This window comes from Nilaparvata lugens, chromosome X (genome assembly GCF_014356525.2).
Source record: "Nilaparvata lugens isolate BPH chromosome X, ASM1435652v1, whole genome shotgun sequence".
NCBI classification, from domain to species: domain Eukaryota; kingdom Metazoa; phylum Arthropoda; class Insecta; order Hemiptera; family Delphacidae; genus Nilaparvata; species Nilaparvata lugens.
Genome location: NC_052518.1, coordinates 33,530,897 through 33,557,378, shown reverse-complemented (window position 1 = coordinate 33,557,378; position 26,482 = coordinate 33,530,897). Strand labels below are relative to the sequence as shown.

At 34.5% G+C, this 26,482-nt stretch overlaps 2 protein-coding genes across 5 annotated transcripts in view; one reads left to right on the top strand and one right to left on the bottom strand.

Moving 5' to 3' along the window:
- The window catches only part of LOC111050953 (cytokine receptor), a 150,636-nt gene that overhangs the window by 50,352 nt on the left and 73,802 nt on the right, over positions 1-26,482 (top strand). For all 4 annotated transcript variants that reach the window (XM_039443185.1, XM_039443186.1, XM_039443184.1 and 1 more), the window contains 5 exons: positions 427-550; positions 1,236-1,409; positions 2,048-2,203; positions 3,957-4,038; positions 5,036-5,114. In XM_039443185.1, the coding sequence (XP_039299119.1) occupies positions 427-550; positions 1,236-1,409; positions 2,048-2,203; positions 3,957-4,038; positions 5,036-5,114 (615 nt within the window). The remainder of the gene's footprint in view (positions 1-426; positions 551-1,235; positions 1,410-2,047; positions 2,204-3,956; positions 4,039-5,035; positions 5,115-26,482) is intronic.
- Positions 21,831-26,058, bottom strand: LOC120354975. The gene is given in 2 exon segments (XM_039443182.1): positions 21,831-24,232; positions 24,235-26,058. Coding segments are annotated over 2 exon segments (3,729 nt in total). The 5' UTR covers positions 26,024-26,058; the 3' UTR covers positions 21,831-22,292.

Sequence of the window (26,482 nt, the reverse complement as noted above, 5' to 3'; positions counted from 1 at the left end):
GTGTCCAGCATCATTCCTAGAAATTTCATGGATGTTATTTCTGTTGTACTCCTATCAAAGCTAAATTTCATGTCAATTGTTTTCTCAACGTTCAAGCTCAAATTATTAGCCGCACACCAATCATTTATCAATGAATTACATTTATCGCTTACATAGTCCATAGAACGTAAGGTATTTGTCAATATATTTTCATTTCATGCAACATTTTTATAGGTACCAAACTCAAAAATCATTTTTAATTATCTTAGTACTTCCATAGTATTGGTTTCCTTACTAATGTAATTTGAAGCTATAATTATAATTTTTATCCTATTTAATTTTTAATTTTGGCTAATTCAATAATTTATTGTTTTATTTTCTCAAAAATATTGGAAATTTGATTATTGTTTTGAATAATTTATTTATTTTATGCAATTGCTTTTTCAGGGCACCATAGTTCTCGAGGATTTGCTGAGTTTTACAACATACAAAGTCAGCTTGAAGGCGTGTTGTGCACGATTTCAATGCTCTCAGTACTCTCCAGTAATGAATTTCACGACTCTCACAGGAAGTGAGTAAATCAACAATTCATTCAGTTAATCAACCATTCACTTCAATTTACATACATCAAAAATTCAAATAAGTCTTATTGTAAGAACATTAAAACCACCAAATATGATGGGAAGAATCTAAGCTTATTTAGAATCGTCTTGATAACAGTTAACTTCTGCATTTTGAAAAAATCTCTCAAATGATAATAATTTCAATAGCCTATACAGTTATTCCAAATTGCATTATTGCCTACACATTGAAAAATAAAACATCATTAGGTGCGTTTAATTGCTTTGTTTTTTGCTTCATTATATTTGTAGAAAAGGTTTTCTTCTGCAAACATATTTTTCATGAATGTCTTGTTTTAAATGGTCTTATATAGAACCACTTATGCCAACTTTTTAGTATTATGTAATCCATAGGCTCTACAGTCTTGGTTAAAATAATGGAGTTTTGTAGTAGAATTTCCATCATGATTTCAATATAAATAGAAGCTGTTAAATTATAATGAAAAGTTAAAGTAGGTTTAAAGCTCAAAGTATTAACTTTTTTCCAGAAACTTTTTCTTTCCCGAATTTTTATAACACCATGGTCTAACATTATAACATGAGTCTATTGCTTCTTTGTGCTTCATGTAATATAAGGTTAATTTGTTTCTAAGTTCTGTATTTCATCTAGCTAAATCCATGTTGTTAATTTTTCAGAGCCCGGTGCAATTGACACCATTCAGAGAGAAACGAGAAATGGCTCCAAAGTGTTGATATCATGGAATCCACCTTCGTACCGCGGGGGACCAATTAACTACTATGAACTCATGATAAGGACTTCGAAAGGGACCAACCAGCCTATCAACTCTTCCTTTACTACTGGAATAAATAGTAAGCGCTGGCTACTTTTGATTAATTCTGTTAATTAATTACAGTACATTCAATTACTTTCGATTCTCATGTTAAAAGGTGAATTTCTAACTGATTACCTCAATAATGCTTGAAGTCAATTCCCTTAACTAAGAGTTATGAGCTTTCCGGTGGTTCCACTTAAAACTGTTGGCCTATTCATGTTTTATATCGAATTCCCTCCCATTCCCCACGCTCAATCCTAGAACTCATTTGGGTAACACCTCAGTATTCTAAATCCAGAGCAATGAATAAACTCATACTGGACAAAATCTGCAAAACATTGATTTTTTAACATATTTGTTGCTTTTTTAATAGTATCATAGTATGTCTTATTGAAATTTATTATAAACATTCATCAATTTTCAATTGTTTTGAATTATGTAAATTATGTGAAGTTAGTTCTCTTTTCAGTTGCGTTCACTGATTATGCATCTGTTATGAATAATTATCCTCATTTTTTCTCCCCTACTTAACCAACTCATTTTTTCTCCCCTACATAACCATCTTATTTGTGTACTACACATTATCATGTTACGTGTTTTTTCAAGTACTACACATCTTATTCATCTACTTTTGTGATGTACTTTCTCCCATAATATGAAATTGGTTTGTTGCAGAAACGGAGAGATACGTTGAAGAAAAATGTGATGAGGATGAGGTTTCGTCAACCATGTATTACTATTATGTTCGTGCTGTGAACATCGGCGATGATGACAACATCACTTATTATGGTAACTGGTCGAAAGCTGCTGATCATAGTTGCCACACTAAGGGTGAGTTCTCAACGCCAAAAAATAATGCATACATTTCAGAAGCTTAAGAAAATCGCTGATATAACCTCGTTAACTGAATTATTTTACAAAGTTGTTAATTAATGAAAACTTTTGAAATTGAAACTGACTTTTGATTGAATTTCTACTAGTAACCTGTTTCAAAATTACTGTAATTTAATTCTTAAATGTTGATTGTCACTCAAGACGCTTAATACTCAGTTTGTTTTTGGAGATTGGCCTTATTCTTTACTTTCATTGCCCTACTACCAATATTGCTTTCACAAAACCATAAAGTTACGAAAATTTCATGATTTCTGTACGTTTTGAGGCCTCCTGAGAAGTTTTTCCACTTCTACCTGAGTAATAATAGTATTGCTTACAAAAAATAAGCGTTGATCAAGCAACATGTCGTCTTTTTTTAAAATAAATAATATTGAATATCATCTGTGCCTATGTAAACGTACCTATTATGATATTTTATATTTTCCGTTGTGAAATATTGTAATGTCTGTATTCCTAGAACATTTTGATGCATTCTTTTAGAACATATTTTTTCAAATCGCATAACATGATAAATGAAATTTTACAAGTTTGCTTAAGTGATTCAGTATGAGGAATTCATGATAATATCATATTATGTTTCAAAATTTGAGCTTCAAATTTGAACTAGTTTAGTGCTTGTTTAAGTTGTGTCCAGTGAGAGAGCAGAGCAGTGATTAATTGGATCCAGCTCCTATAATAGTGCAGTCAATTAGTTTTCATTTTAATTAATGGCAGTAAGAATTTTTGATGAGAAATTTTATGTTTAATTTTTCAAGTATTTTGTTAGGATAGAAAAAACTAGTTCATTAGTCTTTAGACTAGATGGTTATAGTATTGACAAAAAAATTAGTTTCCTCAAAATCAGCCCAATTAGAGGTATTGAAAGTCCATATAGGTATATTAAAGTCCATTCACTTTCAATTTCCCTTCATACTCATATTGGATGTAATGATACTTGCATGAGAGAAACTGAGAGCTAATAGTAATAATTATGAGTTTGTATAGAATTTTACAAATATAAAGTTCGCCATTAATATTTTCAATTTTCGCACAAATATCGGATTGAAATAGTTGTCAAAACTTCCTTTTCATGTTCTGAGAATATTTGAACTTTTCAATAGCTATCCTATTTTTTAAAACTGTAATTAACAAAAATCTTTACAAAAACAAACAAATAATAGTAAATAATGAATCCATGATTGAACGAAAACAGCTAGTGTCAACAGAATCAAACCTGCAGCATCTGCTATCTCACATGGTAATTTCCTTCAATGATAGGAATATCAAGCTGAGAAAATTGAATAAGAACTTGTAGAACAGCTGGTCAAGGTGGAGATTAGGAATATCATTTGAATATAATAGCCCATCCTAATTCTTCAAACATTTTTTACTTGGAGAAAAAATTCTGTTTGTGACTTTATTCATTCATACAATAAGTACATAATCAAAATGATAGGAAGAGAAAAAATAAGGTAGCCTTGTGATATTCCTCTCCCAAATTCAGATAAGGTTACACATAGTCCGAAATAGATCAAGTCTTGAAGTTCTTCACTTCACAACATTTTCAGTCCTTAATTATTTTCACAAAGTAGATTGAAATAAGTGAAATATTATAAAAAATCATGGCAAGGAAAGTAGTGTGAGTGTGCCACACCAGATTCCATAGATTGCAATTTTTCAGCTCACTAACTTCATGATTTCTTTGTTCCAGGTTTTCCAAAATCTGTTATTCTTATCATCATAACGAGCTTTTTAATCATTCTCATCGGACTTATTGGCTACCTTGGAAAAAGGCAAGTTTTCTCAGTAGTCTCATTTGATTCTATTATATTACCAATGCAATTATAAAGTGTAAATTGTCAAACCGTGGTGGAAAATATCATTCTGTGTTACTTTCCAAACAAAAATTTGAATTGTGTTTATTACAATAATTAGTATTTTTGTATTTTAGTATAGGAGTTTTTGCAGTATTTGCAGTTAACAGTATTCAAAATAGATAGATTCACGCAATGTATTGGTATGATTTTTCAATGCTTTGATGTCAGTGGAATTTACATAAATTGGCTTAGTTCACATGTGTTGTTGGTCTAGATGTCTTGAGGGACCGGAAATTGAGAGATCCCGGGTTCGAATCCTTGCCCAGACAAATATTTTTATAACGATCATTGCCCAGACAAATAACGATCTTAGAACTTTCTCCAGCTATAGTGAGGTCCACGTTATAATGGTAGTGTGTAATTTGCAATGGTGTTGCTATCCTTGTCTATCATTCAAAAAAGCAGATGGCGCTATCTCTTTCACGCTTTGCGATTTTGCCACATCGTTTATCAACAATGTAGAAATTCAACAAATTGACAAAATATTTAATCTCAATCATGAAAATTTTTTATCACATCTTTAAAAAATATATTTTCTTGAGAATTAAAATATGATTAACTATTTTCAACAATAATGAACAGTTGAATTCATCAGATATACCAGTATCAGCTGTTTAGGTGGCAAGGCTGAGATCTGGCAACCCTTTTCTCCTATCTTCCTACACTGCCATTATAACGTGGACCTCGCTATACCTCTTCTGTTGAGTTTGTTTTCATTTATGTTTATATTTGTCAGCATTATTTGCAGAAGTCAGAGGATCTACATAAGTCAGAGTACCACTTATTCAGGGGTTTGCTCAATCTATGATGTAATTCTATTATATCTGGTGAAATAACTCGCGTTCTTTCCACATTCCGAATATTATTTTGTAGTCTCATGATATTGTTATAATTTGAAAACTTGGATCCACAGAACTTGGACATGGGCGAATTCGAAGTTTTTTGCCAGTCTTGGAGTGAAGTTGCCACCCGGACTTGATCCTCCCAAAAGAGTGAGTACAATATTAACTATACTTGTATGATTATCAAATAGTCTCATATAGTGAACAGCAGACTGTGCGCACACATGTGAATCACTTTTACCGCGCCAAAGTTAAAGAGCAAAAATACAAAATACTGTGTATCTTCTCCTCTCATCATGGATTACTACAAAGTATTCTAGGGAGAGAGAGTATTCAAAGGAGCCTCACGGTTCTCTGAATGAAAATATCTAGAACTTTTCTTTATTCGGAATAAGCTCGAAATTATAAATTTATTTAAATAGGAACATGATGTTGCCTCTTCTATCAATGCTTTTCATTGCTTTCTGGAGAACTATGGTGAAAAGCAAGGCCGATAGTACATCTCCCTGTCTTACGCCTTCAGTGATAATGAATTCCATGCCCTAATTAGTACCATGCCCTTTGTGTCAGTCGAGGTCATTTTCTCCAGACTGATTAATTTTCTAAGGAATCCAAAACCTTCTAGCGCCTCCCAACACTTCCACCTTCTTTATTTGGTCAAAAGCCTGCCTGAAATCGATAAACAGCATGTGCAAGTTTATGTTGTGCTCGTAGAACCTCTCCATTATTTACCCCATGGTAAATGTTTGGTCTGTAGTACCTCTGCCAGGTCGGAATCCACACTGATGCGTTCAACCTAAATGTCAGTTTGCGAGTGAAAATTTTATAGGCTAGTAAAGTGATGCCTGGATAGTTATCAGTGTGATTAACTCATGCATCCACTTTACCAAAGCTTCTCCTCCATATTTCCTCATTTCTGCAGTAATCTTATTCTCTCCAGCTGCCTTCCCATTTTTCAACTTGATTATGGCCTCTATATGTCCTCAAGGCTTGGTTCTGCTACTTCCACGTCAACAGTATGCTACTTTGCTAAACATTTGTCCACGTCTGGAGGTTCTTCTGAGCTTGTGCCAATCTTTTCAAAATGCTCGGCCCACCTGCTCATTATTTGGGTTTCCTCTATGATCACATTAAGATCTTTGTCCATGCATGCCTTTACCTTGGAATGGAAACCTAAGCTTATGACTTTCTGGGCTTTGTAGAATTTTCTTGTCTCATTCAGGGTGTTCAATTCTTCTAAATGCTGAAGCTTACCTTTCATATATTCACGTTTTGCTTTTCTTTTAATTTTATTGGCAATTGTCCTTCTCTCTTCATATGTCTCCAGCTTCTGACGGGTTTCTCTTTGAATCATTGATGCTCTGGTCTCATTATTTTTAAGCAATGCTTCTCTACATTCCTCATCATACCAATCTGCACATCTTCCGCTTCTCCTTTCTCCTATTGTCTGTTTGGTCACTTGTATTATTGCTTGTCTCATTCCATTCCACAATCTCTCAACATTACTGTCATCATGTTCCATGACATCCAATGCTTGGTCAAGTTCTATGCTCATTGCATTCTCGAATTGTTGTCTTGATTCTGCATTAGCCAGTTTCTCTAGATCTCATTTGCATCTATCTTTTTCATGTACTTATCTGCCATTGATAATCGCTGAAGAAATGTTGTTCTCACCATGAAATGATCTGAATCCCAGTTTGGACCTCTTGCAGTTCTTACATCTTCTATAGAACTTGCGTGACAGTTTGAGACAAGAACATGATCTATCTGGTTAACAACATTAAACACAAATTTTGTTCCTGGCATTTTCCAAGTACCCAGTTGTATAATTTTGTGCTGGCAATAACAAGAGAATGTTCCTCAGCAAACTCAGCTTTTTCGTTGGATTCATCATTGAGGCTATTTTTTCTTCAACCTCTGCCAGGAAGACTTCTTTCCCTATTTCAGCATTAAAGTCTACTAGCAGTTGTCATATCATGTTTTGGAATTGTGCCGCATACAGCTGCTAGTTGATCATAGAAGGCTAATTTTGTCATCTTCTGATGACTCTTCTGTGGGAACATAATTGATGTATTCCAGAAACGACCCTTGATCCTTATCCTGCACACTCTATCTGATATTGGATCAAAGTCAATCAGACTTTTCCTTAGAAATAATTTATCATGATTGCAGACTTTTCCTTAGAAATCATTCAACATGATCGCTGCTCAATACATTCCAGACTTGTATAGGTTTCCACTGTAATAAAGGCTGAAGTCTTTTTGTCAATTCTCCCTGATCCTTTCCATCTGACTTTTTGCAGGGCTAAAATATTCATTTTGAACTTTCTTTACTCATTACATACTTCCATTGTCTCTCCCGTCTTCAGTAGTCTGCACGTTCCAGGATGCTATCTTCACATTATGTTTTTGTTTCCATTTCCTTCCATTTATTTGGGGTCCATTTCTAATTTCCGTTTTTCCTGCCCTAGTCCGAGGCTGATTGCTTGTGCTGAAGCGTGAGTTAATTTTGACAGGGTGAGGCTGTTAACCTCACGCCCAAAACCCAACCGGCAGGACCAGGGTCTATTGTTTTTAGTTGCCATCTCCCAGGCACTTGCTTTCACCATAGCTTTCAGAGCGTAACCTACCCTGGATTTAATTTGGGTTTACTCCCTAGGCTCTTCCGCCCTCTCCGCCGTTCGGATTTCTCCTTATACGCCTTCGAGGCTGTTGACCGGTTTGCTAGTTTTGGTCCGCCCCGACTTCATTCACCCATTCATGATCCATTCACTTCATTCATTTCACCCGGTACCACCCATATCTGGGAGGCATTCCCCTATCCACCAACACCTGGGGATTATTATCTACTAGTAGGTAACCTGTGCTTCGCAAGGGTCTATTTTAAATCTTTGCAAACTGAAAACTTGACGTAATAAAAAATTCGAAATTTGAAAATAGGTCTATAACCATCCTCGGTTAATAAAGAATCTTTATGCAAAATTTCAAATCAATCAGTCCAGTAGTTCAGATGTGATGATGCGTCAAACATAATTTCACGTACGTGTATGAGCCAGCTCTTCCCATTATTATAGTAAAGATGATGGATAGATGGATGATTTATCAACAGTATCTTTGAATGACAATAACTTTTGAACGGTTTGAGAAATCGGTGCGGTTTTCACCATTCATTTTCTCTTGAAATTCTGTATTATAAATGACCAGCGTTAGCTTTCTGTCTTTTAACTTTGTCATATCTCCAATTTAAAAAAATGAAATTGAATTCAAATTGGCAGAACAAAATTTTGATGCGACAGAAAATCAGTTATTTTTATTGGAATAGGATCCCCAATCATCTGATTAGCTATCATCTAATGTCCCTTTTAAAAAAAATGTTCAGCTGCTTCTATACAACAACTGGAAGCATGACAAATTGAAAACTTGACGTAATGAAATCTTCTTGAAGAACTGAAAATAGGCATATAACCATCCTCGGTTAATTAAGAATCTATATGCAAAATTTCAAATTAATCAGTTGAGTAGTTCAGACGTGATTATGTGTCAAACATAATTCCCTATTCCTTACATGTATAAGCCAGTTCTTCCCTTTATTATAGAAAACTGAAGAAGACATAATACTTGAAAACCACACAGAATCATATTGATTTTTTCAATACATCAATAAATTATAGTATCGATTAGATCCTCCTCAATTTGAATCAGGCAGCCTTTTGTTTTCCCAATTCCAAACAAAATACCTAAAATATTCGTTTCACTGCGAATTTGTGTCTGATAGTACATTATAACTGAAGAATATAAATTATTACTTATTTTATTGTGATCTATTCATGTATTTCTTATGAAATTCAATGATAGGCCTACAGCATGAAGACTATGTCCATTTTATTTGTACTGTTGACAAAATTTCACATTGAAAATAATTATTTGATAAAATCCAAGTTCAATTGTAATGAAACAAATTCCTTCAAAAAATAATTGATAATAATACGTTTCGAGGAAAAAAATTAAGAACAAAAAAATTGGGAAGAATCAGGATTCGAAACGAGGAACCGAAAGCGAGCGTTTTACCGTTATGCTACACGGCTCCGTTCGAAAATGATTGTCTTGTAACAGCATTATAACCTCCCCATGAAAAAACACACTTCTGGGCTACAACAATGTAGCCTACGGAACTTCATATACGGTAGCATGAATGAAATTTGAACATTAATTCTGAAAAATCTAGAAGGAAAATTGAAATTTGGGCTACCAGTTGCACGAGATTGATATTTTTAGAATCTATGTGCAAAATTTGGAGATCTAAAAGATTCCCGTTTTTCCGGTATGCAATCCTCAAGTTAACATGTTTTGATGCAAAAAATCGAACAAATGAACACACAACCAAACACAACCCTACTCTCTTTTATTATATAGATATAATAAGAGAGAGTAGGGTTGAGTTTGTTTGTGTGTTCGTTTGTTCGCATCAAAACATGTTCCTCGTTTCGAATCCTGATTCTTCCCAATTTTTTTGTTCTTAATTTTTTTCTTCGAAATGTATTATTATCAATTATTTTTTTAAGGAATTTGTTTCATTACAATTGAACTTGGATTTTATCAAATAATTATTTTCAATGTGAAATTTTGTCAACAGTACAAATGAAATGGACATAGTCTTCATGCTGTAGGCCTATCATTGAATTTCATCAATCTCGTGCACCTCGAAGCCCAAATTTCAATTTTTCTTCTAGATTTTTCAGAATTAATGTTCAAATTTCATTAACGGTACATACGATTTCATAAAAAATAACCAAATCATATGATCAAAATTAAAAAAGGAACATCTGTTTTATTATTGCTTTCTACCTGATACCACTTAACCTCAATAAAATTTTTTTTGATAATTGATAAATATTTTTAATAATAATGATAATATTCTTATCATAAATATAATAATAGTATTGCTTTGATAATTATTAAATATTTTCATTTTCACAAACTCTGTATAATAATATGGTGAATGTGAAACAGCTGCATCAAAGAAAATACCTCAAAAACATCTGTTTAGAAAAAACATATGGCTAGTTGTACGTAGGTCGGCGTTAATGGACATTAACGCCGATTAACAAATCAGCGTTAGTTTTATGGATTAATTTCTGTTCCACAAAGATCGGCTAGTTTTTAATTACGATTAATTTTTCCAGTTAACTAACCAAGATTTTGACGGTTTCACAATCCGGCAACTCTGTAGTTTAACCGACAGATGTTATTATTCTGAACAGTTATAGAATTATTAATCGCGCTTCGCGCTCGGCGGGGACTTCGCCCCCTGCACCCCTATTTGGGGTGGGTCAGCAGCCTCCGCGCTTCGCGCTCCGGCTGGAAGGCGGGCTTCGCCCGCTCAATCGTCTTTTATTACTGTATAGTGTTGGGTAGCAGCCTCTGCGCTTAGTGCTCCGGCTGGGAGGCGGGCTTTGCCTGCCCAATCGTGGGAAGGTTAGGTAGAGTAGGTTAGATAGGGTGGGATAGGTGTTTAGGAAAAGTAGGTTTGGTAAAGTGGGGTGGGTTATGTGGGATTTGTTTGTTAGAATGGATCAAGTATAGTTAGGTTGAATAGGCTGGATAGAGTTGGGTAGTTGGATTGCATTGGTGAGGTAGGGTGGTTAGGTTGCAGAAATTAGGTTGGGTAGGTTAGGTAAGATGGCTCATGTAGCGTTTGTTAGGTTGTGTAGGTTAGGTAGTGTGGGGTAGGTAATCAGGTAGAGTAGGTTGGGTAGGATAGTTTAGGTGTGGTGGGTTAGGTAGGGTAGGTTAGGTAGGGTGGGAAAGGTAGTAAGGTGGAGTAGGTTGGGTGGGGTAGTTTAGGTTGGGTGGGTTAGGTAGAGTAGGTCAGGTAGTGTGGGATATGTAGAGTAGGTTGAGTAGGGTGCAACTGTATAGGTTCGGGTTGCAGCCTCTGTCTTCACAACCCGATTGTCTTTTACAACTGTATGGGTGAAAGCTGTTTAATTAGTTCAGGTAGAGTATCTTAGGTAGGGTAGGTTGTGAAGAGTAGGTCAGGTTGCAAATATTATGTTGAGAAGGTTAGGTAGGTTAGTTCAGGTAGGGTGGGTTAGGTAGAGTAGGTTAATGGGCGTTTTAATGGGTTTGTGGTGTTGGGGATAGGTTATACAGCATAGGTTAGTTATTGAAGATTTTTTAGATTGTAGATTTAGATTGTCAGTAGATAGCAGACTCAATCTAATGAGAGATTCGTTTATGTCATGGCCATCACACTTTCAACCTAGTACACATAACTAACTTCATTACTTATTCAATGAAACTGTAATGATGGCAGGTTATGTTACTTGGTTATTTCCAGACTTTGGACCAGCATCATATGAAGCAAACATTCCTCGCATTTAGTTATACAACTATTCAATATTTTGTAAGTTAATCATCTGTTCCAATTGTAATCAATATGTAGTACATTTCAAATAGACAAACAAAACAATGAAGAATGTATGCATCAGATGGAGGTGGTTTAACATGCTTGTTTTTCAATTCTATAGCTACTGTTTGGTTAAAATTTACACAAATACTAAGGATTAGTCTGTCACAGCTAGAAAATTTGCTAGATTCAACAATCCCATGATATTAGGTTAAATAGTGGAAGCATTATATGCATTCTATGGCAGAAGATTGATTGTTTGTTCCATCATGAAGGTTGAGTTGGGGCTAGAATTAAAGAGGTTGAGCAAGCTGATTTTAAAATAATGTTATAATTTGAGTACAACTTTTCAACTGATTTAGGTTCAGTACTAATATAACTACAACTGATACAATTATTCGGTTATAATTATTTTTCAAAATTCATATTTCATAAAGCTATTTATCAAATATTGTTAACTTTGATCAATCCAGAATTGAATGATAAGATCTAACAAGAAGAAACGATATCTCTAACAAATATAAACATTTCCAATTCATATTTTATTGGAAATAGCAATTATTGATGGTTCGAATATGATATTTTGGTAGATAGATTACATCTATAACATTCTAGAAGGACATAACAGTCTTGAACATTTAAAAATATCCAGAAAAATATGTGATATCCCATTCATTCTAAGATACCATTGTTGGTTGAAGAAGAATATATTATAAGATTATAGTCATGTTTGACTTTCCTTTAAAATTAACAATTGAAAAGGTGAAAAAATTGAGGGGGTCCTGGGTGGCCCCCAAAGTAGAATATCTCGTATGTAATATTTTTTGGCTGCCAAATTGTGAGTCAAAAAGTTCCTTGACCAGAGTTAAAAGAAAATCAAATTAATGCCCTAACATCCTTCATCTATCATCTCTTTGAGTTATCATATGATGAATAGCCTCATTTTAATGTGCTGGGTAAGATAGTTCCTCTTAACTTTGCTATAAAATTAACCATTGAAAAGCTGGAAGAATTGAGGGGATCCTGGGTAACCCCCAAGTAGAATCTCTCATATGTGTAATTTTTTTCTTTCATTAAGATCACTTTCAATAATTTTTTAACATATTTAAACATCATTATACCGTCCAGTGTAACTGCAGATTTTTCAAAATTGCCAAAAATCACACAGCCCCCCTCGAGTGCCCCCTGGATGTAATTTTGGGGCTTATGATACAATATCAGTTGCATAGACGGAAGGTTGAGTGATTTCAACATTGAAAACTGATGTGAAAAATACAGAGACAGTCAATTCTTGGCTGCAAAAATCCTGGAAAATGAGCCAAAATTGACAAAAATCGAAAAATCACCCTCCCACCACCACTATCTTTTTTTTCAGTTAGTTTTTAGGATAGTAATGCTTTTTCAGCTGCTGGATTCAATTTTGAGAATGGAAATCCAGTAAATGTGATCCATGACCAGCACTGTATATGAGGGTCTGCCCCACGCCACTGGAGTTTGTTATCTTGGGTAGGGTATGTTAGGGTGTCAAGATTGAGTTAAATAGTTTAGGAAGGTTAGTTATGGTAGGGTGGCTTAGGTTGGGTAGTATTTTTTGATAAGGTGGGTTAGGTAGGGTAGATTAAGTAGGTTATATTGGGTAGGGTAGGTTTGGTTGTCAAGATTATGTTGAATAGTTTAGGAAGATTATTTCAGGTAGGGTGGCTTAGGTTGAGTGGGTTGGGTAGGGTGGGGTAGGTAGAGTAGTTTAAGTAGGGTACAATAGAGTTGGTTGAATAGCATAATTTATGTAGGGTGGCTTAGGTGGGGTAGGTTAAGTAGATTGACTGATAGAGGGTTGAATAGGTAGGTTGGGTGAAGAAGGATAGATAGGGTAGGGTTCGTGGGATTGGTTTGGTAGGCCAGGTGGAGTATAGGCTGGGTTCAATTTTTAAAATGGAAATTTCGAAAAATCTAGAGGCACTGAACAAAAGATTTCTTTTGCACTTTGCTAAGAAATGTGCAGTTCAAAAGTTGAAAATATTGGGGGGTCCAGGAGGACCCCCAAGGTGAAATGGGTTATTTTTGCTATTTTTCATTCACTTTTGGTCATTTTTTGACATATGACAACATCATTTCACAGTTCAGTGCGACTTCAGATTTTTCGAAATTACCAAAATTCCTACTACCCCCCTCGACTGCCCCTGGATTTAATTTTTGGATGGTTGATACACCATCAGTTCAATCCATCCAGTTCTCATTTATGATAGATAGCCTTATTCCGATATGCTGAGTAAAATTGTTCCTCTTGACTTTGCTTTGAAATCAAGCATTGAAAAGTTGAAAAAATTTAGGGGGTCCTTGGTCCCTCCCAATGTAAATTCTGTCATATTTTTTCATCACTTCCAATCATTGTCTGACATATTCTAACATCATTATACCGTTCAGTGTGACTGCAGATTATGTGACTGCAGAAACAATGTTTCAAGTGGGCAATCCTTGCTAAACATGTGCAAGGAGTAAATCCTCAACGAATCAATGAGAGATATCATCATCTCATTGAAAAATACAATTTCAATGGAATTTCTTTCCCTACCACCCATCAATCAAATTGACCGTTTCAAGAGGGATAATCCAAGTGTGTGTAACTGTCAATATATATGGGATGGATTCCAAGTGTATTATTTATCCGAGACATGTTGCCAAAGAAATTTCAATTAACTACTCCTCCATGACAATGATGGTAGTGAAGCCACCACCACCACCAGGACAGCAGTGAATCCACCACCTCTACAACTCAGGACAGCAGTGAAGCTACCACCACTACTCTTGAAGAAGACGAAGAGGAAAATATCAACAGTCACTACTGTTTCATAAAAAACTTCAAAAGAATAGTAAGATCTCAGCTCACAAAACATTAAAGAGGGATAATCATTTGTTGTAGATGTTTCACACACTACACCATCAACAATAATGGCAAGCAGAGGATGAAAGATCATGAGGAGTACTGTGCCAACAACAAGACTGTTAGGATCATCATGCCTCAACTCAAGGAAGATGGAAGCCCACCAACGTTGAAATTCGAGAAACATTTGAATAAATTTAGACCACCATTGGTGGCCTATGCAGATTTTGAATGTCTACTGAAGAAGCCTGAGGAAGAGCAGCAATGAATTGGGAAGGTGACCAAGGTGATCCAGCATCACACAGCAATGAGCTACTGCCTCTACTTTGTTAGAGATAAGAACCTATTTCCATCATGGCTGACACTCACCAACCTCATCCCTAAGGATCCAATTGTCTACAGAGGACCTGATGCAGCCGAACACTTCATCAAAACTCTGACCATGCATGCAAGAGACCTGGATGAGGCAATCAATCATTGTCAAATAAAGATACTTCTTTTGAGAGGGAGAAAGCCAGACAAAATGCTGCCACCAACTGTGAAGCCTGCGAGAAACCATTCAATGGTGACAAGTTGTATGACCATTGTCATATAACAGGAGTCTACCGGAATGCTCTGTGCAACAAGTGCAACCTTCAAAGATGTCGTACAACATTTATCCCTGTTTTTCTTCACAACTCTTCCAATTACGATACTCACTTGATTATACCACACCTTGGAACCGATAAAGAGCAGCTGTTTGTCATCCCAAACACATCAGAAAAGTACATATCATTCACCAAACGAATTTCCCAACAACTGCACCTACTATTCATTGAACCCTTCATATAGGTAAGAAATCACCTTGCTATGCTTTCAACAAAGGCTGTTTCAACGACCCCCACCCCACCTCCCCTTGTCACATGACCAATGGCCACGCCCACCAGTCTTTATCAGCATCCACTTCCAGTTCCAACAAGTTTGTATGACGTCATCTCTCAACTATGCCTATACATCTCAATAATGTTCCCACTGTAGGGCTAAGAGTGAGAGAGGATGAGAGTGAACAGTGAGTGATCAGCGAGTGAACAGTGGGTGAGGGAGTGAGACAGTGAGTGAGAGAGAGAGAGAGAGTGAGAGTCACACAAAACTATCACTATACAATCCTCATGCCAATTGTACAATGTTTTGCAATCAATTATTTACAATTTTCCTTGTTCAAGTCATCTCACAATGCCAAATGTAGGCAGTCTGACATCTATAATTAAACTTGAGTGCAAAGTGTAAAGCTGAGTTACACATACCTCTATTGTAAGCATTCTTGCAAGTTGACTAATGTGAAAGTAGGGTTCACATCCACTGTTATCTGTTGCACTGTAACCAATGCTGAGTGCATTACTAAATAAATAATACTTGACTTTGAGAATTGAGTCTCAATTTCATCTTATTGGAAATTTGTATCTTTGGATAGGATAGAATAGGAAACAAAAGATAACACACAAGGTTACAATAATTTTCTTTACTTTTTTAATAAATTATTATACAAACATCAAGGCATATCTATGTCAATCAGATACAAAAAATAACTCATTCCTTATTTATACTGGGTGTATATTTCAAAACATCTAGCTTGATTCTAATCTTATAATTCAAATCTATGTTAGGGTTCTCAAATTCTTCCTCTAACCAATAGTTTGACATATACAATGCTTTCAGGTTTTCAAACTGTAAAATATATCGACTCTTGTTTCTACAGTATACCTGTTTGATTGCAATAATGACCAATTCTGTCCCTTCTTGTAACTCTTCCAATCTTCTGCAATCCCCTACTTTCACTTTACCTTTGATTTCCAGCATTGTGATGTTATTATACTGCTCCACTTATTTTTGTGTAAAAGGAGTGTCTTCCAAGTTTTTCCATACATCTGATATAAACTCAAGTGATTCTATTCTAGGAAATGTATGACCATTATAGCTTGTCATACCATTGTTCTCTCCCCTTGGTAGACAAATGATTTCTTTTTTGTCACTGTAAGGGATTACAAAATAGCCCTCTTTCTTAAGAGTTTCTATAGCTTTGTATGCTTTGATAAAAACATTTCAATGGTACCCCTTTATAAAGTAGACATTTTTCAAACCATCTTTCTCCCCCAGAACACCTACATATGGGAATTTCCCAGTATTATTCACAGTAAATGCAGTCACATTATACACCCCACTTAGATCAAAATTTAGCCAGTGTGAGTGGAAATATGGTTCAAGTTCCTCCCTCAATTTTTTTATTTCTTTCTCAAATTCTGCCAGCTGCTTATGCTGCACCCTAAATGATTGTGTGGCTCCTAAAAACTCAATTTTCCTCCGTTTTAGATCAATTTCATCTAGTTCCAGCTTAGGCTTCTTGGCTGATAGCACTGTGATAGGAGACAAGGGCTGTATCTCTTAATGAGGTATGGAAGAAGCTTACAGGTTATGTTTGCTTGTTTCCTTAAGACTTGTGGTATCAAGTTACCTGTATCTACAAGACCCAACTTATCTAGGTTAACAACTTTGGATATGGTAGAGAAAACTGTGGTTGACTTGGAGAAATATGTCTCACCACTCTTAATGTAGCACTCTTGTGAGAAACTGATATTATTCTTGTTGGATGCATCCTCGAAAATTTCTACATAATTGATAGGTAGTAAATTGAAACTGAATGCAGAAATAACATAAGAAATTATTTTATCTCTATGTTGTGGGTCAGTACATTTTCAATCTCCAGTCAATTTCTTGGTATTGCTATTACCTCAGTAAACATACTGTAGAAGATCATTATAGACCAAACAGCAACTATTTTTTAGATTATCTGTCAGTTTTGTCCACATTTTGGCCAAGGACACAGAATAAATTGGAGCCTTTTGTAAATAATTTCTACCATTATTCAAAAGTGACAAGCTATCCTGAATAGGGTCAAAGTTTTTGCTATTGTCTCTATTTGCTAAACTGTAGTTATAGATTGTAGCTTCCAAACGTGTAATACCATGCATTTTGGCTGCATCAGAGGTAAAAGTTTCCCATAATCTTGTATCTGGACAGGCAATAAAGTCTACAATATGGTTACCTAACTGCTTGTTCACACCAGGGCTTGTGATTTCATATACAAACTTATTATAAATTTTCACCCTCACATTACTATTAACCCAGGTCAAGTAGTCAATCCCAACAGTTTTGTTGTTATCCACTATCACATTATAGTCTTCTTTATATTCTCCTTGGAAGCAGAAACAATGATTTGTAGTTAGAAAGTCACACATCCCATATTGTCCTGACTTGTAGAGGTGGTGGCTTCACTGCTGTCCTGAGTGGTGGTGGTGGTGGCTTCACTACCATCATTGTCATGGAGGTAGTAGTAAATCGAAATGATTCTCCTTCATTTCTTTGGCAACATGTCTTGGATAAATAATACACTTGGAATCCATCCCATATATATTGACAGTTACAATTGGATTATCCCTCTTGAAACAGTCATAGTTCGGTGTCTTGAAGGCTATGTTCTGAAATTCTTCCTGCTCAATGTTCTTCTCATCAAGGTGGCTGTATTGGTATGTAGCCTCCAACACCAGGTTGACCTTGATTGGCCCATGTGTCTGGAACTCCTGACCTATCACATCAACAATCTTTGTCTGCAGGCTGTTCAGCAGAGAGTGGAAATCCTTTGCTGGGTTGGGTGAAGAGTTGTTGTTGTTGTAGAAGAGTGTCCGAAGGTTGTTGTTGAAGGCCTCCTCCAATGTACAAAACTCTCCTGATGAGCTGCTGGTCTGCTGGCATCTGGTAGCTTTGTTCATCTGTAACATACATACAAGCAGATTAATAATGATGCAATGTAGGCAGCGATCATCTAGAGTGACACAGTCATCTTGAATGACATGTCTTGCACTCAATCTAGATGTTTACTATATATATATATATATATATATATATATATATATATATATATATATATATATATATTATATATATATATATATATATATGCTACTGAGAACCAATCATAATATGGTAGTATGTTCGGAAAGAACAATGTTTGAAATCAATATTTTGAGGTTAGGTTAGGTCAGAAGAAGTTACTAGTAACTTCTACAGACCTAACCTAACCACAGTTCATTGTCTACAATTGTTGACTTATTGTTCATAGAGCTCTACAGGCAGAAACATACTTATTCACAAAATATATTATGCATTACATTATGAGGTGACATACTTGAAATCATTGGAAGGTTAGGTCAGGAGAAGTTACTAGTAAATTCTGCAGACCTAACCTAATCACAGTTCATTGTCTACAATCATATCAACCTGTTGACTTATTGTTCATAGCTCCACAGGCAGAAACATACTTATTCACAAAATATATTATGCATTACATTGTGAGGTGACATACTTGAAATAATCATATGAATCTGCTGACATTTTGTTTATAGAGCTCAACAGGTATGGAGACTAAATTAATTATATAAATATCTATTTTTATAAGTAGAATAAGACAAATTTCTTCATCTCTTTTCAAAACATATCATAAAAAACATTTGTGTACTGACCTTTTTTATACAATTGAAGATCAAAATGGCAGCCATGTGTGTTAGGATACTTTTTCACAAAGAGAAGTGTGTGGTTGTGTGCTGAAATGCTGGGTCCTAGAACTGAACATGGGAGATGTGTCTTCTATAGCTCTTGACTGAACACTGATGGTCCCCCCACTGTTGTGAACACTATATATATAATCCAGAGTGGGTGGGAAGCCTCCTGATTTATTTTTAATTTTTCATTATTATTATTATTTTTTTGAATTTCATTATTCATTTTTTTTCTCTAATTTTTTTTTATATTTTTTTAAAGTATTTTTTCTTTTTTTTTTGAAGTTTTGACCTTGACCTTAAGGTTAGGTTGAAAATTTTTTCCTAAGTTAGGTTAGGTAAGGTGGAGAAGTCTGGCGCATGGTGTGCCAGACTTCTCATTTTTATACTACTCAAGCTGATCAAAAAAATAAGGTCCTATGCACCTTTCCGTTATATCTTCAAATGAAAAATGAGTTTTGTGGGTTGTCAAAACTCCCTCTGAAAGGGAAACTATTCAACTTATTCTATCTTTTAGTGAAATAACAATAATCATCCAACCATCTATCTTCTTCTATACTATAATAAAGGAAAGAACTTGATTATGCACGTTTACACGTGTAAAATATAGGAAAATTATTTTTGACGCATCATCACGTCTGAACTACTGGACTGATAAACTTGAAATTTTGCATATAGATCTTGCTTAACCGAGGATGGTTATAGACCTATTTTCAATTCTTCAAGATTTGATTACATCAAGTTTTCAGTTTGTCAAGTTTTCAATTATTTGTCAAGCTTCCAGTAGTTGTATGGAAGCAGCTGAACATTTCTCTTAAAAGGGAACTTAGAAGATAGATATGATAGAAGATATGTATGATTGGGGATCCTTTTCGAATGATAAAAACAGGTTTTCCGTCCACCCAAATTTTTTCCGCCATTTTGGAACCGCCATTTTGAATCCAACTTATTTTTTTTAATTGAAAGGTGGGCATATGATACATGATTCCGATACAGGATTTCCAGAGAAAAGGTGTGGTGAAAAACGCACATCGATATCTCAAACCTTTCAAAATTTATTCTTATTCATTTTTTTTTTTTTTTTTTTTTTTTTTTATTTATTGTTGAAAACACTTAACAATGTTATAACAACGTCAGAACAGTAGCTAGAAAATTACAGAAGAATAAGGTTAAAATTATACAAATGATACAAGAAACATGTAACAGTAGCAAACTTAAAGACACTCTAACTCTCTCTACTCATTGTAAAATCAGAATTCAAATAATCTTCAATAGAGTAAAAACACTTTTCAATCAGTATTCTCTTTATAAAAGACTTAAAATGATTTTTATCCATAATTCTAACCTCAAATGGTAATTTATTAAACAGCTTAATAGTCATGTAACGCCAATTTTTCTGAGCAGTAGTCCAATAGTGAGAGTCAATCCTTATATTTAGCCTACTTCTTGTATTGTAATCGTGAGTCTCGGCATTCAGAGTATATTTGTGCACATGCTTCCTCATATATAACAAGCATGTAAATATATATAGAGAGGGAAGAGTCAACATTTTTAAGTTCAAGAAAAGGGGCTTACAAGTTGCCAGTGGTGGCGCATGACAAATTATTCTTATTGCTTTCTTCTGAAGCTTGAAGAGTGTCGGTAGTTAAGGAACTGGAATAACCAACCGGCTTTTTAAAAAGAATTATTTATTTCGACATACTAATACATCTAATACATGGTTATAAGCGATGTACGCTCTACGAGCTCTGGCAACAGACTGACTCGAAAAAGCAACTAAACTAATGGCTAGTAAATAACAATGCATAGCTACATCAGCATTATAAAGGGGGTTACCAAATGTAACTCCTCCCCCCCAAGTGTGAAGCTGCCCTCAGCTTCAAAAATAAAATAGTATTAAGTCCAAGTACAAAAATTAAGTATTAGTTACATGGCAATCTTGGATACATTTGTTGGGAATCGGTATTAACAATATCGTTATCCACGCCAGAATTACAATTATTTGAGTTAGAAATGGACAGTTTTTGCCAAATTATTTTAATAAAAATGAATATCAATAAAATTACAACCAAAATAAATAATATAGTAATTACAACAATATAGATGATTCTATTGTCTTGTAGAGGTAATTCATCAATAATATCAAGTTGTTGAAATTTTATGTTTGCAGTATGTACTTCATCAAAACTAAAATTAGAAATCTTCTTATTTTCTATAAGTTTAGTTGGCACAATAACTTCATTTTCCCAAAATATGTTTGGTCTGTAATATCCAATTAAAGTCTCTGAGTTATCAATTTTTAACAATTTAGTTTTTCTGTTTGGAAAGAGAGTAACATTTTTCTTCTTGGCAGAACTGTAAATTATACATGAACTTACATTAAATAATATAAAACTATCAATTATGTTAATATATTTCACTAAAGAAGATCCATCTTTTAAAACTAATTTATTACATCCATTTAAATCTCTATCATCTAACAATTGTTCAATACATAAATTTTCAATACGACTTATATTACTACAATAATAATTATCATTGATAAGTTCGCAAGTTCCAAAAAATAATTTATCATTACGGAGTACAAAAGAAGGATGTACAATTGTTGTTACAATTTCATTTTCTTGAATGACAGGATATGACAACAGGAAAAATGTTTCATAAATTGCCGACTGTAGCGGTACTTCAATGAAATAAGAAATGTGGTCTTTAAACATTGCACAATGGACTTTGCTGAGTTTCCATATTACACTGACATCGTTTGAAATGAAGCTAAAATTCGAATTTCGGTGCATGAGAAAAAGTTCATCGTGAGAAATAATAGTCGAGTGGAGTACATTCAATTTACAAAATTCTAAGCTTGTTACAATATCAGAAATTTTATTATTTAAAAGCAAGAGAGAGTCAAATAACAATGAGGATTGCTGATTAAGTTCGATTCTGTTTGATTCATTATACAATGAATTAAAGTAATTACTGATTTTCATATTATTTGATCGTATTGTTTTCATTTCATTGTTGAATTCCTCCATTAATTTATGATTAACAGCAAATTGTTTTTCTACATTATTACTAAGATGGTATTCGTTTGATTGCACAGTTTGTAAAATTTTATCATATCGTTCCTTATCGTTAGCGTCCATATTACCAGTGAGCCAAGAAAGTGCAGATCCTACACTATTAAAAAGGCCTCGTTTTTGTCTATAATTAATTGATTGGATTTGATTTAATTTACTCTTCGTATACTTTAAATTTAATTTCATGATGCTTAGGCGACTCTTATCAATATCCTTATTAGCTAAAAAATCAATAAATGTTTCTATATTACTTAATTCTAATCTTAAATAGCTAGTACTTATTTTATGAACATATGTGTATGTCGTGTTAACAATAAAGGAGTTCTGAATTTTAATGGGAGCAACACCGGAGGATTTGCTCAGATCAATCATTTCATAAGGTGCTGCTGGGGCCAGCAACAGGAGAAGTAGGATTGGTATCATCGTGTCCTGTAACACATAAGTTCTTTCGTTTCACCAGTTTTTTGGGGCGTTTCATTCTATTGGGGTGTACTTTAAATGGGCGTTTCTGAATTGCTCGAGGGTTCGTAGCTAGTTTATCGTCTTTACTGTAGTTTACTTTGAAGAATTTCGGTTTAGTTTTTTTGTTAAAAGTTGTTTTAATGTAAGGTTCTTTTTCAATTTCTACATCCTTTTCACGATTGACATTCAGTTGTTCAGTGCGTGTTTGTTTTTCGGATTCAATTTTATTCTTTATCAACTTGTGAACTAAGTTCATTCTTTCTAAATATTGTTGAGACTGTTGTTCTGTTACCAATCTTTCCGTAACTCTGTTAACAAAAGGATTGTTTGATATGCCATAAGTTATTTCCATGGGAGTCATTTTCAGAGTTGAGTTGAGCGTATTATTAAATGCTATAACTGCTAGTTTCATGTTTGTTTCTGTTGAATTGTTTTTATTCTCCAATTGAATTGCATTTAGGATTTCGATAAGCGTAGAATGAGCTCTTTCAATTAAGCCCTGAGAGTCTGGGTGTCCAGGAGTGACATAGTATGCTTCAACACCGTACAATCTCAAAAAGTCGCGTAAACCTGCATTGTCAAACTCACGGCCGTTGTCCATTTGTATAATTTTGGGTAGGGGAAAAGATGAAAAATAATCATTCAGGCGTTCTTGAATATCGATTTGGTTCAAACTTTTTAGGGGATGGACTGTTAATCGTTTGGAAAAACAATCAATCATTGTCAAAAACTTTATTTTATCGTATTGGAAACAGTCAATTTGTAGTTTTTCAAATGGTTTATCTGGAGTAGGAGTGACTTTATATGTGACTCTAACAGGTTGTCTATCATACTTTACTTTCAGGCATACAGCACACTTGTTAATGTAATCTGTTACGTCTCGTAGCATTGATGGCCAGTAATATCTTCTTCTTACCTGATTATACGTTTCATTGATACCTCTGTGGTACGTCTTTCCTTCATGGTGATTTGAAATTATCTGTTTTTGTTCATCAGTATCCACTATATCTAAATTCATTTTCTTATACCTTTTCAGTTTTATCGAATCGAACGTTTCTAATAACACATTTTTAAAATTGTTGAAAATTTTCTCGTACTCATCATACAAAACACCTTCTCGCGAACAGAAAACTCCATATACTGTTTTTGGTTTCAAAAACTCAATACATTTATTTTTCATGTCATCATAATCGTTAGCGTTCCTAAAATAAATGGTCAATCGTCTTTTACCAAAAATTTTTCTTAATTGAGGGGCTTGGTCACCTCTTTCAAGAATAAGTTGGTTATGCTCAATATTAAGCAACTTATCATCATCAGCTATAACTACCTGTTCATTTGAGCTTTCTTGCGAGTGTATCGTAGCTAAGCTGCGATTATCGTTCTCGGCTTCTTGTTCGTCATCATTATTATCATTACTCACGATATTCTCACGATCAATGTCATCATAAGCATTATTATTTACAAAGTTTCCTTGATTAGCATTATTTACTAAGTTATCATTACCAGTATTATCATTCCGCTCGCCTAATGTACCTATTCGTTGAAAAAAATCTTCGTAGGTACTACTATCTATCGAGGGTACGTCAGTGTTAGTATTGAACCTTATCAAATCGTCTATACTTATATCATCATATTCGTGGGGGTCATCACTAGTATTCTCCAAACCTTGAAAATCATTCACAAAACCTCGAAAACCATCCTCGAAACCTCGAAAACCATTCTCTTCATTTTCCATCATAGTGACGTCATAAGGACGGGACAAAGCATCCGCTACAAAGTTGGTTTTCCCTTTTATGTAGGTAATGTCAAAATCGAATTCTTCTAACAAAAGTTTCCATCTTATCAATTGGAATTTGGCTCTTTAATACTATGAAGCCATTGGAGAGGTTTGTGATCAGTCTGAATTAAAAACTTACGTCCATATAAGTAGGGCCTAAAATATTTACAACACCACACAATAGCCAATAGTTCTTTTTCTATGGTTGAAAGATTGATCTCATTTTTGTTCAATGTCCTTGAAGCATAGGCAACAGGTAGATCTTTACCATTGAAAATCTGTGAAAGCACTCCTCCAATAGCAAAATTGCTAGCGTCAGTAGTAACTATGAATTGTTTAGAAAAATCGGGTAACTGCAATATTGGACTGTTTTGTAGCATTGTTTTCAGTTTTTCAAATGCATTAACGTACTCCTTATTAGAAATGTCAACCTTGACATCTTTTTTCAAAGCTTGAGTCAGAGGCTTAGCGATTTTTGCATAGTTTTTGATCATTTTTCTGTAGTAACCAGTTAATCCTAAAAATTGTTTTATTTGTTTTTCGGTTTTGGGAATCGGGAAGTCTTTGATTGCTTTCAATTTGGCGGGATTTGGTTGAATTCCTTCTTCTGAGATTACATGTCCTAGGTACAACAATTCTCTTTTGAAAAATTCAGTTTTATCGAGCTGTATTTTAAGATTGTGTTCTTTCAATTTTTTGAAAACGGATCTCAAATGTTTCAAATGCTCCTCTAAATTGTCAGAGAATACAATTATGTCGTCCATATACACTAAAACATTCGGCATTCTAGCAAATAGTATGTTCATATTACGCTGAAAAAATGGGGGTGCATTTTTCAATCCAAAGGGAAGCCTTAGAAATTCGAAGTGGCCGTCTTCTGTTGAAAAAGCTGTTTTTGGGACAGACTCTGGGTCCATTTCAATCTGATGGAAACCAGAATATAAATCTATCGTCGAGAAATACGTAGCTCGTCCTATTTTTCCAAATAGATCTTCAATATTTGGTAGAGGATATTTGTCAGCTATAGTTTTTTCATTGAGTTTTCTGTAATCGATTACCATTCTAATTTTCTTTTGACCAGAAGCATCCATTTTCTTGGGAACTACCCATATTGGAGAGTTGTATGGGGAGTTTGAGGGTTGAATTATTTTGTTCTTTAGCAACTTTTCTATCTCAATTTGAACGTCTTTCTTGAAAATTTGAGGGTACCTATAATTTCTTGTGTATACAGGATTGTCATCAACTGTGTTGATTTTGTGTTTGAGTAAGTTCGTCGACCCTAGAGGGATATTTTCAAGTTTGATTATTTCGGGAAATTTAATTACTAAATCAAATATCTCCCTTTTCTCTTCATCATTCATATGATCTGTACGCAAAGTTTCAAAAATCAAATTCTTCACTAATGCAAAATGTTCGGGACTCTCGGTCACTGATTCATTAGTTGGCTCATAAATAGTTTCTATCTCATCTATTTCCATGGGTTCAGGACTGATGGTCATGAGTTCATGAGAAAACGCTAGACATGTACATTCATCATTAACTATATCTACTATACCTTCTTCAATACTAAATTTATCATTTGTTACAGGTTTAAGCAATCCTCGTCCTACATTGGGAATAGACCTAACTGGGACAGTTATCACATTAAAACCTGGTTTCAATTCAATTTCGTTACTACTAGAATTCATTACAAATAATAATTTTTTCGATCCATTATCATAATCTAACGTCTTATCCTTGAAATTAACATTGGCATTGAGTACACTTAGAGTTTCATGTCCTAATAAAATGTCATACTTCTTAGAAAATTCAAATAAATACATCTTAATTCTAGCACACATTGGAAACACTTGTGACGAGTTCATAAAAATATACTCATCTCCTTTTCTTTCACCAGCAGGTGTCTTCACGATAAATTCTTCCTTAAATCTAGTCACATCAGGTGGTACAATAGCGGGATTTATATAGTTCTTCACTGATCCAGTGTCAACAAGCCATTTTAGATTAGAATCATCGACAAAGTACGGGAGGGATTTGTTGATAATCTTCAACTCGAACTGATTGGCGGGTCCCCCGAAGGAGCTGGGCCTAATCCTAAAAAACGGTCTGCCAATTCGTTTACAGCTGAAGTGAGAGAATCGATTTGAGTTTGCATAGATTGAACGAAACTAGTTTCATCAAGTGGAGTGACATTTACGTTAGATTCGTCAATGCAATTTCCTTCCATATAATGAACATCGTGGAACGAATTGTTCCGTGCAGAGTTGTTACTACGATTGGTTGAAACAGTACGCATTGAGACAGTATTTTGAGAATTCCAATTT